The sequence below is a fragment of the Gigantopelta aegis genome, chromosome 3, assembly GCF_016097555.1.
Source record: "Gigantopelta aegis isolate Gae_Host chromosome 3, Gae_host_genome, whole genome shotgun sequence".
In the NCBI taxonomy this organism is placed as follows: domain Eukaryota; kingdom Metazoa; phylum Mollusca; class Gastropoda; order Neomphalida; family Peltospiridae; genus Gigantopelta; species Gigantopelta aegis.
Genome location: NC_054701.1, coordinates 28,149,131 through 28,166,544, shown reverse-complemented (window position 1 = coordinate 28,166,544; position 17,414 = coordinate 28,149,131). Strand labels below are relative to the sequence as shown.

At 36.9% G+C, this 17,414-nt stretch overlaps 1 protein-coding gene across 1 annotated transcript in view; it reads left to right on the top strand.

Moving 5' to 3' along the window:
* The first annotated feature begins 10,140 nt into the window (after nt 1-10,140).
* Nucleotides 10,141-17,414, top strand: part of LOC121367823 (flocculation protein FLO11-like) — a 92,451-nt gene continuing 85,177 nt past the window's right edge. The window contains exon 1 of the mRNA XM_041492211.1: nt 10,141-11,042. Within this exon, the coding sequence (XP_041348145.1) occupies nt 10,422-11,042 (621 nt within the window). The 5' untranslated portion in view covers nt 10,141-10,421. The remainder of the gene's footprint in view (nt 11,043-17,414) is intronic.

Here is a 17,414-nt window from a genome sequence, read left to right as displayed (position 1 = left end):
TTCGCGGTCGGTTTGGGATCGATCCCCGTCAGTGGGCCCATTAGGCTATTTCTCCACGACTGGTACATCAAAGGTCGTGGTATGTGCTATTCTGTCTATGGGATGGTGCATATAAAAGCTCCCTTGCTGCTAATCGAAAAGAGTAGCCCATGAAATGGCGACAGTGAGTTTTCTCCCTCAATATCTGTGTGGTCCTTAACCATATGTCCGACGCCATATAACCGTAAATAAAATGTGTTGAGTACATCGTTAAATAAACAATTTTCTTCCTTTTGTAGCTGAATGCAGTTCAGTCGGTAGAGCGTTCGCATGAGGTGCGTTAGTCGTGGGTTACAATCTCCTCTGTGGTCCCATTCTCTGATTAGGTTTTTCCCGTCCCAACCAGTGCTGCATGACTGGTATATCAAAGGTTATTGTATGCGCTCCTGTCTGTGGGGAAATGCCGATAAAAGATTCACTGCTTTTAATGAAAAAATCTTGTGGGTTTACTCAAGACTACATAATGTTAGAATTAGTACACGTTTGGCATCCAGCAGTTGATGATTAATAAATCAATGTACTCTAGTGGTGTCGTCACACATAACAAACTATTTAGTTTTTGTGCCATAGGTTAATTCATTTTAATACCTTTTTTCAGCTTCTCTTAAGTTATTGTATTTTATATGAACATATACTGAGCTGAGATTTAATTATTATTATTTTTTTTTTAAATCATTAATATTTTATCAATATAAGAATGAGTAATAAAGATTTTATAATTGTGTGAGTAGATATGCAGCAAAGCGCTCATTTGAAGTAGCAAGACGGATTTTACGGACAGATATTTTATAACCGTCGAATTGTTCATGTGAAATCGTGTTTACAGTTTCTGCTATGTATTCATTACTAATATCTTAACTGTTTTGTTTGTCCACTCATTTGAAGCAACACTGTGTGAAATTTGTGATATCACACGACGATATCCAACATATGTTAGAACTCGATTAAAGAAACAACATCACAGCAAGAACTGGCCTTTACAATAAAGTGTCACCCTAATAGTAAAAATGTTTTAGGCATTAATTGACAGTAACTATTAATCTGTACATGTTACTTTGTAGTATTTATTACGACACATGGTCCATATTTTCGAAGCCATCTTAGCTTAGGTCTCACTACACAGATCACTTCCGGGTGAGAGTTCATTGATCACGGTCCACTATAGTTCCTAATTGTGACACATGTTATGGTTCACATATTCACTTCTAGGAAATTGTGAAGAATTAAAACAATATGTATGTTTAATGGTAAGCCTTCCGGCTGTATTTTGCCCATGTTATTTTGTAATATTGTGCATCGACCTTTTGGGACCTGGGTATATAGCGCAAGTGACAGCCGGAGTGAATCGGTTAATGAACCACCTGTTCGGACCGGTACTACAGGCAGATGCGGTCATATAGCAAAAAACTGAGACGGAAATGTTCTCAATTTTGGAGTAAAAATAAATGCTTATATAATGTATGTTCACAATGGTGTATGTTGTTAGTGCCAGCGAGAACCCGTTCTATTAGCAATCTTCGTTTGAAGTTGGGCAGTTTAACATGGGTTTCAATGGCAGATGACATCTGTGTAGTGAGACCATATGAAATCGTAAAACCATCGTAAGCTATGACGTCACTATGACGTGTACTGTAGTGACGTCACAACCTACGACGGTTTTACGATTTCGTAGCGCTAAGATGGCTTCGAAATTATGGGCCCTGGTGATTAAAAAATGTGTAGCAAACGTGCGTTGGCCATTATTAACAGCGCAATCTTTTTATGAAAGAACATTAGTAGGCCAATGCAAGTGTGTCTGTGTTTGGTCGGAAATACTTAATCGTAGCCAGCAGAATGTAACATCTCGCGAAATGCGATTTTAAGCTACGCCCTTTTTCGTAAGCCACGCCCCCGTATCACAAAGGAGTCTAATGTTTCCGCGGGAAATAAACATAAATATGAACGAGTAGGCCTAATTCCCTACTATACTGGTAAATTATGCCAAATATGTTTTTTTCTTCTAATCTGTACCTCCGATGTTTTGACATACCTACGTAGTCCGATACATCTGCCGTCAACTGAGTTTATGACGTATCGGACTACAAACAACGCTGCATAGTTAATCCTTTGTAAACGTGACACAATATTAATAATACATGCATAATATAATATATCGTATATATATATATTTTTTAAACGCCTGTATCAGATATGTAAACATGAATATATATATACAGTATATGTAAAAATTAATATATAATCGTGGGTTAATTCATTATCTACCACCTACAGGTAAGGTGAGGGAATGGGGTTAAATGACCTAACAACTGACCTAACAATTTGGTACGTGCTATTTGGCTAATGTCAGGGCGTTAGATTGCACCAAAGCTGCACATGTACTATATATGCTGGGGGTAGTTTTTGCCAAAACAGTTATAAACTTCAGATTTCAATTTTATCAGGGTAGATTTTCCATTTTATATGTAATGTTAATTTCAGCTAAATAAATGCCTTCTTATGCAGACACTGAAAATTAAATATGAATATGATGGATTAATCCATTATCTAAATGATCAGGGTATATTTACAATTTGTTATTTGTAATTTTCATTTTCTATTTTTGTAAAAGTGGGGTGGGACGTAGCCCAGTGGATTAAGCATTCGCTTGGTGTGAGGTTGGTCTAGGATCAATCCCCGTCGGTGGAACCACTGGGCTATTTCTCGTTCCAGCCAGTGCTCCACAAATGGTGTAACAAAGGCTGTGGTATGTACTATCCTGTTTGAGGGATGGTGCATATAAAAGATCCATTCCTGCTAATCGAAAAGAGTAGCCCATGCAGTGGCGACATCGGATTTCCTTTCTCTATATTAGTGTGGTCCTTAACTATATGTCTGACACCATATAGCCGGAAAAGAAAATGTGTTGAGTTCATTGTTAAATAAAACATTTCCTTCCTTCCTTTATTTTTGTAAAAATATACCGGGTATGTGAATAACCTTACTGTATGTTTCCTATCCATGCTAGGAATAGTTGTAGGAAAATGAGACACTTAAGAATTTAATAGGCTGGATTTTAGAGTACCTTAACCACCAACGGTACAAGATCATCCACTGAGGGTACTTTTTCCTTAATATGGTATATTAATTTATGTATTTGTTAGCTATTGTATATTTCAGCTAAGTAAACACCTTCTTATGTAGACAGTAATAATTAAATATGTATATTCATTATCTAACTAATAAGGGTAGATTTTCAAATTATAAGAAATTATAAACAAATTCTATTTTTATTAATATTATTTTTTAATATTTGTGAATAACCATACTTTATATTTACTATCAGTGTTGGGGATAGTTCTAGGAAAATTAGACACTTAAGATTTCAATAGGGTGGATTTTATGGTACCTAACCACCGAGGGTACAAGATCATCTACCGAGGGTACATTTCCCAAAATATGGTATATTAATTTACTTATTTGTTAGCTAATATATATTTCAGCTAAGTAAACACCTTCTTATATAAACACTAACAATTAACTATGATTGATTGATAAATATTGATTTCTCGTTCCAGCCAGTGCACCACGACTGGCATATCAAAGGCCGTGGTATGTACTACCTCGTCTGTGGGATGTTGCATATAAAAGATCCTTTACTGCTAATCGAAAAGAGTAGTCCATGAAGTGGCGACAGTGGGTTTCGTCTCTCTATATATCTGTGTGATACTTAACCATATGTCTGATGCCATATAACCGTAAATAAAATGTGTTGAGTGCGTCGTTAAATAAAACATTTCCTTTCTTTGTATATTTTATCCAAGTAAACACCTTCTTATGTAGACACTAATAATTAAATATGTATATTGTTGATTAATCCAATATCTAAATGATAAGGGTAGATTTCCAAATTATAAGAAATTATGTTTATTATTATTATTTTTATTTTTATTTTTTAAATATATGTGAATAACCTTACTGTATGTTTACTATCAGTGCTAGGGATAGTTCTAGGAAAATGAGACACTTAAGAGTTCAATAGGGTAGATTTTATAGTACCTAACTACCGGGGTTACAAGATCATCCACCGAGGGTACTTTTCCCAAAATATGGTATATTAATTTACTTATTTGTTAGCTAATATATATTTTAGCTAAGTAAACACCTTCTTATATAGACACTAACAACTAAATTTATCTAGATGATCATATTATAAAAAATTATTATTATTATTATTATTTTATTATTATAATTAAAAAAAAAAATATATGTGAATAGCTAAATGCCACTTTGGGTTCAAAGTGTGCACAATTTGGTGCACATCAATAATCTACCGGGTGCCACCCAGGCACCCTTAAAGAAAAATCCAAGATGGCGGCCAAAATGGTGGCCAAATCAGGGAAATGGCTATATCTTGCTTATAAATTGACAGATAAACAACAATTATTGCATCTACCCTATGGTTTTAGCACATTGATTAATCAATCATCGGCTACTGGATGTCAATCATTTGGTAATTCTGACTCGTAGTCATCAGAGGAAACCCACTACATATTTCTTAATGCAGAAAGGGATCTTTTATATGCACTTTCCCACAGACAGGAAAGCACATACCATGGACTTTGACCAGTTGTGGTGCACTGGTTGAAACGAGAAAGAACCCAATTAGTTGAATGGATTGACAGATGTAAAATGTAACATTATTTTACAGTGACCTTTTCTTGGCCAATAGAATGTAAGACCTCTGGTAGTGTTGTGCGTGGTGTAGTATGCATGATGCAATTTTGTTAATTTGCAATGTAATATTATTTTAGGTGGTCTAGTGCTTGCTTTTTATTGCCAGTGTTAAATACCATAATTGTAAAAAATAAATAAAAAATAGACCAGCTAAAACTGAATTCCATTGCAAACTGGCAAAACTGCATCATGCTCACTAAACAACACACACAGTACCCGAGAGAAAGAAAAAATGAACCAATGAAGGGTCACTTTAATATAGTGTTTCATTATTACATGTAGGTCATCCTCTTTAAATCAACAAGTCTTTTGTGTGACTGTTACTTTTAACAGTTCCATCTTCCTCGGTTCATTACTTATATTGGTGGCCATCTTGAATAAATTAAAATTAACAGGTATAGAAGAACTGAACTACTTTCATTGTGTTCATTGATCCCTAAACCCATGGGTTAAATGCAAGAATTACTTTTCTGTATCAAACAATAAGCAATTTATTGCCATTTTGTCCATTTGGATCACCATATTGGCAACCATCTTGTATTCAGGTGACCCATTTATGAAATCTGAATTATGATGGCACCAGTGTCTTTCCTGGCTTCTAAAACCATGAGATAGATATAAGAATTGTTGTTCTTTGTTCTCTGATTTGGCACCATCTTGGATTTTTCAGATTTCTCAAGGATGGCATCCAGTGGATTATCGATAGATAACAATTATGTGTCAAATTGTGCACACCCAAGTGGTAATTCTTCGAGACTATCATAAATACAATGACAATGACCTTTATTCTGAAGAATGAAACACACACACACACACACACACATACACATACACATACACACACACACACACACACACACACACACACACACACACACACACACACACACACACACACATACACATATATATATAGATGCTATGATAGGTACTATATAAAATTAGTGGGCAACGGGTGGAGTGGTGCCATATTTTTCAAAATCTGAAATCTTAAATTTATAATTTTCCAAAAAACTACCGTAACTACTGTTGTGTTGTTATTATTTTAATTTAGGACAATTGTTATTACAAATAATTATAATTAAAAGTAGTGGGCAATATTTTTCTAATCGGTTTGACCTGTACTCATTTATACAGTAATTATTTTAAATTATATATTCTGTTGTTGTTGTTGTTGTATGTTTATTTGTTTATGAAATTAAGGTTTACAGACGTGCATTACAATTTTGTCACGTTTAGATAACCGTAACCACTGGTGTAAGATTCATCAAAATATCGGCGGGATTATCTCACAGAAGAAGAGAGTAGTAAAACAACAAACAACGACATTGATATACGCTACGTAACAGTCAATTACACAATTTATTAACCACTCTGTATATTATTAAATACTTGTTACATTAATATCTACAGTTGGAATAATTTTCATATATACACCAGGACGTTACTCGAAGTCGTAAAATCTCGATGTCGATCAACAGTTTGCTCATGAATATCGTGTTTGGTACCGAACGACACTTATCAACTTCATAATTTGAAACCTAAATCAATGATCAACATATTTTGTAGTACACCTGTAATTTGGCAGCATTCATATAAAAGACCTCTTGCTGCTAATCAGTAAGAGAGGCCTACGCTTACATGATATTGTATTGGGCAACAGTGGATTTATTCCCTAATTCTTAATACTAAATGTTGCTATTACAATTGTTCGACATCTAACAGCCTTTGGCTCAAATGTGTGTATAAGTCGTTGAACAAACATTCCTTTTATCTCTTTTGTCAATTGGTCATACACAGATATTCATCAAATACTGCACTAAATTCCAAATGTGCACATAATAAAGCATTTTAATTACTTGGGGAGTATTCATTTAACTCAGTCGGCGCTTGGCTGAGGTGCATGGGTCGTAAGATCGAACCTTCTTGGCGGACCCATTGTTTTTCCCGTTCTAGCCAGTGCCCACCCACAACTCGTACATCAAAGGCCGTGGTAAGTGCTGTCCTGTCTATGATAAATTGCATATAAAAGGATAACGGGTTTTCATGTCAGAAGTACATGCTCGACATCCAATAACCGATGTTTAATTAATCAATCTGCTCTAGTTGTGTCGATAAACAAAACAATTTTTTTTTTAACTTCCATGAGTCTGAATATTAACTATATCGCTCTGTTATTGGCGGCAGATGGATTTGGCTGGCTTAACATTTTAGTGGTTTGTTTAAATATTACTGCAGACTTATTGCACAATAAACTTGATACATTCAGTTTATATGAATACATTAGGCTGTAGTTACATAATACCAATCCTCGTGACCAGGTAGAGATAATTGCTTCACTTGTGGCGCTACCTAAACCTTCTCTAACTGTACCCGTATTTTGCCCTGTTAAAGCAAAAGGAGTAAATAGAGAATTAACAAGTTTGAGAAAATCACTTTGTGTGTCTTGTTCGCATATAATAGAATGTTTTATTAATAAAGGGACTGTCCTTACTTAGCTGCCATTGTTAAGGTGATGCTGACAAAAAGACACTTTTAACAACCACAACTGTATATTAGGGCTTAAATATATTTCTCTGCATAACATATCTCTGGCTGTATTTTAAATGTGTACCCTGGACAGCGTGCTTGAACCTCAAGTGGATATACAGTAAGCACGAAAATGAAGACAACATGAATGGACTGAACAAATTGTCATCAGTTAATATAAGGGTTTACCGAACAAAAATCTCGGGACTTCGTTTTTGGTATATATATATATATATATATATATATATATATATATATATATATATATATATATATATACACATGTATATATATGTTTTCGTATGTATGAAATTACTGGGAGTTAAAATCCAGTTTGGGATGCTTAATAACAGTAGGACGATCAGAAACACATTGATGTTCTAATCATCTGTATTTAGTATGTAATTTATGAGTCACAGACATCAGATTCTTACAATGGCAAAACTATGGTGACAGAGGAAAAAGACAGCTCATTTCATTTTACAGACTGGACTACTGGTGTAGCTTGAGAGAGAGAGAGAGAGAGAGAGAGAGAGAGAGAGAGAGAGAGAGAGAGAGAGAGAGAGAGAGAGAGAGAGAGAGAGAGAGAGAGAGAGAAGGAGGCAAAACCAGTCCAATGATTTTATTTTTGAAAGGTTAATGTTTCAGGAAGTTATTTCTCTATTATATGATTTTGATGTTTAACTTAAAATACCACAATTCATTTATTAACTCATTTTGAGTCCGAATTTTACACTTACTGTCTTTTGCCGTAGCAGGGCAATATTAATAGCAATTACCTCATTATTTCTAAATCATATTAAATTATATTAGAGCAAAACACGTGTATTTTGTTGTTTTTCTTTTTTCTCTTAATTTTTTTTCTTTTCTTTTTTTTAAATATTTCATTCGAGTTTAAATTTAATTTTGTCTTTTTATCCGGTTAAGTTCAAGAACACACCTCAGCTCTGTCTGTCTGTCTGTCTGTCTGTCGAGGCTAGCAGTTATAGTCCGTATGAGTATCAAAAGGGAACCGATGAATTGACATGCAATTCTGCAATGAATGCAAATACAAATCATATAAAACATATTAAGTTTTAAATCCTTACCAACTCAAGTAAAAACGTTTTGTAAAAAGAAATGTGAGTATAAATAAATAAGTTTCTTTACAAAATACCATTAAATTGCATAGGTTAAAATTTATTTTAATGGATGCAATTACAATTCATATAAAAACATATTATTAAGTTTTAAATTCTTACAACTCAAGTAACATTTTGTTTGTAAAAAGTCACTATAAATAAATAAGTTTCTGTTTTTGATACAGGTATGAAGACAACTGATGGAACAGCCGAGTTAAATCACGCGCAATCCTACCCGTCCGCACCACTATACCAACCCATGACGACTAGACTATACCCTAGTCTGATACTCTCTCTCGTTCAGACGGATCCGGCTTCTCAAGATCTGTATTTCAGCACAGCACTACACCTTCAACCTCTAATGACTCAACCTATGGGTTTTCTTGACGGGATGCAACCCATCTCGTCCCAAACGGCCTTAACAAGGCCACTCACGTGGACATATCGATCGGACTTTAAACTTTTAGATCTGCGTTCAACATTTTATGTCGAAATTACTTTTTTTTTTTTAAATATTATTAAATAGTCCGATCCTCTCTTCTTTCTCTCATTTAATTTTGGACTGTCCTTCTAAAATGCTCCAAATTATATAAATATTCGACCGAGCAGTCAATTCGTTTTATTTTTGGCTTGTAACTTTTTTCTTTTCTTTTTCTTTCAAAGAGAGAACCTCACACCTAACAAAGGCATAGTTTGTCTGTTTTCTTTTAGTCTACTAAGAAACAGTTTTCACTTTGTTACCGTACGCCTACTAAAATGTTATGTTACAACTTAAAGCCTTTGAAGATAATTTAATGTCGGTTTAGGCGTTGTTCACAAATTTAGACATTGAGCAAAATCAAAAGACACACGTAAACATAAAAAAATATTTATAAAATAACAACTTGTTTTATTCTGTTGTTACTCTATGTTAAATATATTTCGCTTCGACTTGTTTTCTTTGATTTAGATAATAAACAGCTGCCCCACAGCGATGGATCGCAATAAACCTTAATAAACCACTAACGGCGCTATAACAGCAGGGTTAAAGCACTTGTTCTAAGAGAGGAATTCCATTACAGCTTGCGAATGTTTTTGTGGCGTGTTGGCGAGAAATTAATGTGCCATAAGGTTAATGAATTGGCGAGTTGGCATCGCGAGTCTTCCGTAAATCGTCGTGAATTAAACATCGAATCTGGAGCGGGATTTAGCTCATTCGGTTGAGTGTTCGTTTGAGATGTTTGCGTCGCAGGATCGAACCACCTCAGTGCATCCATTCAGCTGAATGTTTTTTTCGTTCCAACCAGTGCACCACAACTGAACAAAGGCCGTGGTATGTGCTTTCCTGTCTGTGGGAAAGTGCATATAAAAGATCCCTTGCTGCATTAAAAAAAAAAATGTAGCGTGTTTTCTCTAATGACTGCGAGTCAGAATTACCAAATGTTTGACATCCAGTAGCCGACGATTAATTAATCAATGTGCTCTAGTGGTGTCGTTAAACAAAACAAACATTTTTTAAAAACACCGAATCAATGATTTTTTACGCCGCGAGTCTTCGTGAATCTTCGTGATTCACCGTTAAACAGAAGACTTTTGAAAAACCGATCTAGCGCACTTGGTTACGAAGCGTTCAGCATTGGGCGCTCGAGACGGCCTGCGATCGCATGGATTAGTTTGGTCACGTGATACCAACAAGAGCTATCGGTCTGTGGCAAGCCGTCTGACAGGTGAACGATTCATTCAATGTATGGTCGTCTCGACACGCTAAACGATCGGAACCTACACGCATTGCGTTGATGGCCTAACCGTGATAAGCAAACGGAAGCCTTTTCTAAGGCCCACAGTGTGAACAAAGTGGATACAATGGTACCGGAGAATGTGTCCCGACCCTCGCCCCGTTAGCCCGAGGGCAGGGAAAATCGCCGGTGCGGATATGTACGGGATACCAGTATATATATACCAGCTGCGTACGGTGGGTGATAATGCCATGTGTGTGTGTGATCTATACGGATAGTGTATGTGTGTGATACGAGGATAGTCATGGAATCCACGAGTCCTGGTGGTGGTGGTGGTGGCCCAGAGCTGGGCACACTGCTGATATTGGAGCCCAAGTCTTTGAGGGAATTTACCACAAACACCGAATATCTGTTCGCTATGAAGGAGGATCTGGCGGAATGGTTTTCTGCCCTGTACCAGAAAGAGATCACGGCTCAGAACTTTCTGAACGTCCTGGAGACGGGTGTCATTCTGTGTCAACACGCCAACGAGGTGCAGACGTTCGCCAAACAAAGGAGGGAGCGAGGGGTGAGTCTGGAGATGAGGTCCTACTTCGTGAGCTCTATCCCCGAGGGGCAGGTCCAAGTGAGAGAGAACGTGAAGCCGGGGACGTTCCAGGCGCGGGACAACGTCTCCAACTTCATCACCTGGTGTATCCAGCTGGGCATCCCCGACGTGCTGAGGTTCGAGACGGATGACTTGGTGTTGAGGAAGAACGAGAAGAGCGTCATTCTGTGTCTGCTGGAGATGGCCAGGGTCGGTGCCAAACTCGGCATGTCGGCGCCCACCATCGTCCAGATGGAGGAGGAGATAGATGCGGAACTGGCTACTGGGGAACCCCCTCCACAGATCAAGACCTGCAACATGAAGTCTCTGGACGAAGTGGTAAGTGAATCTTGATTTTAGTAACCCCTCAATAATTGTTAAAAAGTCGAGACATTTCTTTTATTACACAGAAACATACCACACTCTGTGGTAAGTGAATCTAGCTCGATTGTAGTTACCCCTTCAAAACTGTTAAAAGGTCAAGACCTTTCTGTTATTACACAGAAACATATCACACTGTGGTAAGTGATATTTATTTTGATTGTAGTAACCCCACAAAAATTGTTAAAAAGTCAAGACATGTATTTTATTACATACCCGTTTAATTGTACTATAGTAATAAAGGCAATTCTTACCGTGCAATAAAACAATCTTTTATTGAACGTATGTGTGATACAAAATCGTGCATGCGTAGTATTTATTACACAGAAACATATAGCACTCTAACGTGATCACATGGGGATGAGGTCAATTGTTTTTAAATGACCATCCTCTAAAGAATACATTTAAACACACTGGCTGTCATTTTATTTTTAAAATTATAGTTGACACCTTCCCATATGACCATTTTTAAAATAGTCCTGGTATTGACTGCGTTTTTTAAACGACATGGTTGGACTTCATTTTTCAACTTACGAGACACTGTCTTTTATACATATTATACTAACGACCAAACCCCACCCCCACCCAAATAACGATTCATAAATGTAATGACACAATAAAAAACAACAACCATATATCAAGATCTGATATATACATAGATAAGTCCATTAAAAATAAAGAAACAAGCCGCTAATACAACCAAACCTGTTCAGAAAGACCACTGATAATTCTACACAAATTTACCTTTATTAGCAGGTTGCTTTGAAGTACATATTAAATACAGCAGCGTGTAAAGTGACCTATGCGAAGTGCCCTTTATAGAAAGGTATATGGCTGACATACAACTACAAGATACACTTTCCACTTCATGTAATACCGCGATATCAAACTGTGTCTGATATCAACATCGTTAATGTATTTGTCCTCGATAACTTCAGCACTTAATGTTTGGTTTTTGTATTATTTACACCAGAACTATAGCTCCTTTATAATCTACCACAAAACACAGTGACATGGGAAACTCCTTCCTGTGTACGTGGGGTCGCCACCGGCCAAGTGTGAAATTAGAAAACAGTTTCCAGGAGTTTATTATTACGACTCGGCTTAATGCATAACATTAATTGTCTTTTATAACAAATAAAGACATTAGCTTATGGGACACAATTTGTTCAGTCCATTCATGTTGTCTTCATTTTCGTACTTACTGTATATCCAATTGAGATACACACCTCAGCTATCTGGTATGGCTGTCCAAGACAGGGGTTGGTGGTTATTAAGTGAGGACCGCCATTACATCTTGCAATATGTTTTTGTGATAAATGAATGTGTCATAATGAATTGGCTAGTTGACATAGCGTATCTTCGCAAATGGTGGCCAGTGAGAGAAGTCGGTGTTTAAACTCGCTTTGAGTGGCTCCCGCCCCTGTCTTGGACACATCCCCCGGGGAATCTTGGAGGGTGTGCACAAGATATCCGTTCTTGAACGTTCAGTGGATGTAAGCACGAGTCATATGGTTGACTGATTGATTCCTCTGGGTGGGAGTCGGTACTGAGATGTGACCCCAGTACCTGCCAGCATTACGCCGATGGCCTAACGACTAAACCACCTAGAGCGGTAGGCCACTTCTGTTTGATATAATAATTATAGATCTACCCTACAGTTACAGTTATTGTCACTCAATCATTACCGGTAATAGTTATATTAAGACTGGCTGCACTGACAGCCAAGGCGTCAATGGGAACACTTGAAGTTCACATGGTTACTCGACACACAGCAATCACAACACATTATCACACCTGTGACCTATTGTGTAACCACGAGTAGACTGAAGTGCTCAGGCGATCATCATTGATAATATTAAACCAGATAGCTGTCGATTTAAAAGCCCAAATCACCCATACACCACTAGAAAATAGGTTATGCACACTTTGTGATTCTAACGATATTGGTGATGAATATCATTATCTATTCACTTGTGCCTTCTTTACTAAGTCTCGAAAAGCACTCCTAAAACAATATTATTAGGTGAACCTCAGTACCCTAAAATTTAAAGAATTAATGACTAGTAATAAAATAGGTGTCCTAAGAAAAGTCAGCAAATTAATTAAATAAATTAATGATAAATTTAAAAGACCATAGCTATTTGTATCAATATATACCACATATTAAAAATGCTTTATTATTATAGCACAGATATCCCTAATTTAATAAATCGAAATATACTAGTACATGTATAACAAATTATATAATGAACTACTATACCTAATATTATTGACTTATTGTATATATGTATTTTTGTTCTGTCCACTTATTGTATTTATGTATACATGTATTTATATAATTTAACTATTCATATACTATATTATTTACTATTTAATATTCTTCTGTAAAACCTGTCCTGTCTTGTCACGTATTATATTATGTATTTGTTCATGTTTCCCAATATTCCGTTGCTTAACGGCCTGGGTGTAATGAAGTTCTGTTCTGTTCTGTTCATATTGTATTCTGCACTGCTATTTTGTTGTTGTTGTGGTCTCGAGAACTCTTGCCATTTTTCTTTCTCTATGCATAAAACTATAATAGAATATGTAATCAGGACAGACACGAAATGTCGGTAGGAGGTATGTTTGACTAGGAGAAAGACAGAATATTGTCTGAACATCTTTTTTTTTCTTTTTTTTTCTTATTATTATTATTCTTTGTGGTGGGGGTGGAAGACTTATTACTCCAGGAGGGCTAATTGCTTACTCTTTGTTATTGGTTTATCTAACCTGTCTGTTATTTTACGCTGCATAATATGACTCTAACATGGGCAGATTCCGCCCGGCATACATGTGAAGTGCAATCCCATACGCTTATGGACAAGGCACAAATGAAACTCAGTGCGAACACTTTAGGCAGGTGTTGTTAGATTTTTGTTTTAATGTCTTTTTTTTTTTAATATACATGTAATAAGTTCGATTAAACATACTTTGCGAAGATCTTTACAGATTGCAATTCAAACAGTTATATGTAGAAAAAGATAAAAGGTGATCTTTATTGTTTTAGGCTGTTTATAAACGCATTTGTAAACCTTAATATAAGGTTAGGGTTGTCGCTAAATGGGGAAGCTTGGGGGCAACTACACACCTAAACAGTATAAAAGTGCCCGTTATAGTTTAAAGGAGCCATTTTTATCTAGTCGAAGAAGATCCTACATCACTGGGTGTTTTACTGCCCCCCCCCCCCCCCCAATAATTTTAGGCTGTATACGGCCCCAAGGTTAGACTGTACTTTTCTTTTGAAGTACTTTTTTTTTTCTTTCTGTTTTATGTACGACGCCGCACGTGTTTACTGTAGTTCACTGAGATAATGTTAGATACTTTCAAAACCAATCTCGTGTTGTTATCGTTTCGTTGTTTCCGATAGCGTCATTCGGTATGCTCCTTAAAGTAGATATCTTTTGGCCAAGGTAGTTCCCACGGAGGTGGCATGTCGGTATCTAGATTAATATAGAGGATAGGCGAAGTCACAGCATAGGTAGCCGGCCACTGATAGCTGCGGGTCTGTCTTAGTTCCAGTTCTTGACTCGAGTCTTTGAACCACATTCAACAGAGCAACACAAGAAACGAGACGTAGCACGATACACGAACTAATACTTATATGTATAGTCATATTAATTAGACACATACACACGCCAACATGCAAACACAAATGCAGTAAATTCACATGTTTCTGTTATCTCCATTTCTCTCTTGCTATCTCTCCCTCTCTATCTTGGTTATTATATTTCCATCGCTCCCATTCTCTTTCAATTATTCCCATCGCATCTCTCTCTCTCTCTCTCTCTCTCTCTCTCTCTCTCTCTCTCTCTCTCTCTCTCTCTTTCACACGTCATACCCCCTCTCACTACCAATCTTCGTCTGTCCGTTTCTCTTTCCATAGCTGGTTCTCTCCCTCTCTCTCTCTCTCTCTCTCTCTCTCTCTCTCTCTCTCTCTCTCTCTCTCTCTCTCTCTCTCTCTCTCTCTCTCTCCCTCCACCTTAATGCATATAAGTATGTGTACACAGACGCACACACATACTGACCTCATTATGTTTATACAGTGACTGTATGTTATACAATACTGATCATTCTATAGACTGATATCTTCCTGAACTGCTGAGTGTCACTATTATGCAATACGTGTTACCAGTCGAAGATTTACATAGATACATATATGTGGGAGGACTTGCCTTAAGGAACAAATATAACTGTGGATAAAAGACTCAGGTGTGCAGTTTGATCGTCGCTGGCACCTCTCCATGAGCTGATCTCATAATTCGTGTATGGATGGGTCTTGTTTAGACGTTTAGAGATTCCCCACTCAATGTTGACTGTTATTGTATCCGGGACGTTTGTAACTGTTTATTGTGTAAGAGTCCATGATTCATCATGACCAAACACACACGGCAAAAGACACACAATAGATCGATAAGTCTTCTGCGGTATACATAACCAGTGATTCATAGAATGATCCAACGCGGTCCGTTTCTCTCCACGTAAGTGCGGTTAGGGGTTCGGTAACGCGCTGCCATTGAAATTAATGTAAAGCTTAAAGTGTGGATTTTATTTAAAGTTTGGAAATGTGTAGAAGTAACACTGTCTTGTTGCTGAATTGGTGAAGTGGCATGACTCGGTAACATAATACTAATAACCTGCAGATAGGACGGGGGGAGAGAGAGAGAGAGAGAGAGAGAGAGAGAGAGAGAGAGAGAGAGAGAGAGAGAGAGAGAGAGAGAGAGAGTGGCGTAAATTGTTAAATTTTATAAAATCATACATTGATACATACATACATACATACATAGTGTGGGTTCCCCTCCCCCATCAAAGAGAGAGAGAGAGAACGAGAGAGAACGAGAACGATAGCGAGAGAGGGAATCACAATGACAGAAAGAGAAATGGAGATATAGGAAGAAGTGAAAAGCCAGTTTGTCTTACATGAAGATACAAGAGATGTAGTATGTTGATAAACCGTGTACATGTAATGTCTTTAAAAGATATGGAAAATGATTTTAAAAATTCACGGAAAGTCATGTAAATTGTTTGATAACTTGTATGAACCATGTTATATGTCATAGTAGTATACACTTGACAGTATGTACTTAAAGTCAAGTTCTGTCCATAGACGGACGCAGCCCTTTTGTGTTCAGCATTATTTCCCTCCACTGCCCATAAACCTGTATGATCAGCTTTGTGGAAATATTTCAACGTCCAGAGTGTTTAAGAATTTAACGATTTTGCATGATCAAAAAGAATGTATAACACAGACATTTTTTCTCGTTCATTCCTATAGTATTCGTACACAAAGGACTGTTTTAAAACACACTCCAACCCCACTTGACATCGTCAGAAAACATGTGTTTGTGTAGCGGCCTACACAAAACGTAAAGTTGGTGGATTGGTAACATACAAGAGTTTTTGTTACCCAGATCTGTATCAGTGTAAAATATTGTGATACGTTCCTAAGTTGTGCTCACATAGCGACAGCTGGCACTATCATCAGTTACGAAGCATACTGCATATTCCCCGGGGAGGTCATGTTTAGACGGAACAGATGCCAACCGCGTGCGTCTCCTCTAAGTGAACAATTGGTGCTCCTACTCCCAGCGGAATTATCAATATTCAGCCTTTCTTATGACAGTTTTCTCTGTTTAAATACAGCATACCACAAAATGGCGGAGTTTACTGATTGAAAGTTGAGTGTATGGAGAGAGAGAGAGAGAGAGAGAGAGAGAGAGAGAGAGAGAGAGAGAGAGAGAGAGAGAGAGAGAGAGAGAGAGAGAGAGAGAGAGAGAGAGAGAGAGAGAGAGACTGTACTACGGTTTTGGCAAATACTTAAGTATGCATATTAAACGCGTAGCCTCCATCTATGCAATGGAATATTACAGTTTTGAAAAACAAAAATTGTACAATTAAAGAAAACAAAAAGCTTTTGTTGTTAATTCGCATGAAAAGCATTCTAAATATTTTGTTCGTTTCTAAAAGGAGCGCCCCGCTGCTGTCTCCTAAAAGTATAAGTTTCGAAAATACCTCACTCCTAGGAATCTTACATGGAGGATAGTGTCTTCTCGTATAACGAGAAAGTTTTGCTTTAAGAATAAAAAACATCAAGACATGCATACATTTCATCCTAAGTCATGTCATCTCGCTGTCGGTTAAGTGAGAATCGTGTAAGAAGAAATTAAGAGATGGAAGCCAACTGAATGTCGTTTTTGTTTCGCTCTTCACAAACAGTTGCTGCGTTACGGATTATTTACAGCAACAGTATTTATTACTTCACATTTTTCTCTTTTTTGTGTGTGTATATTT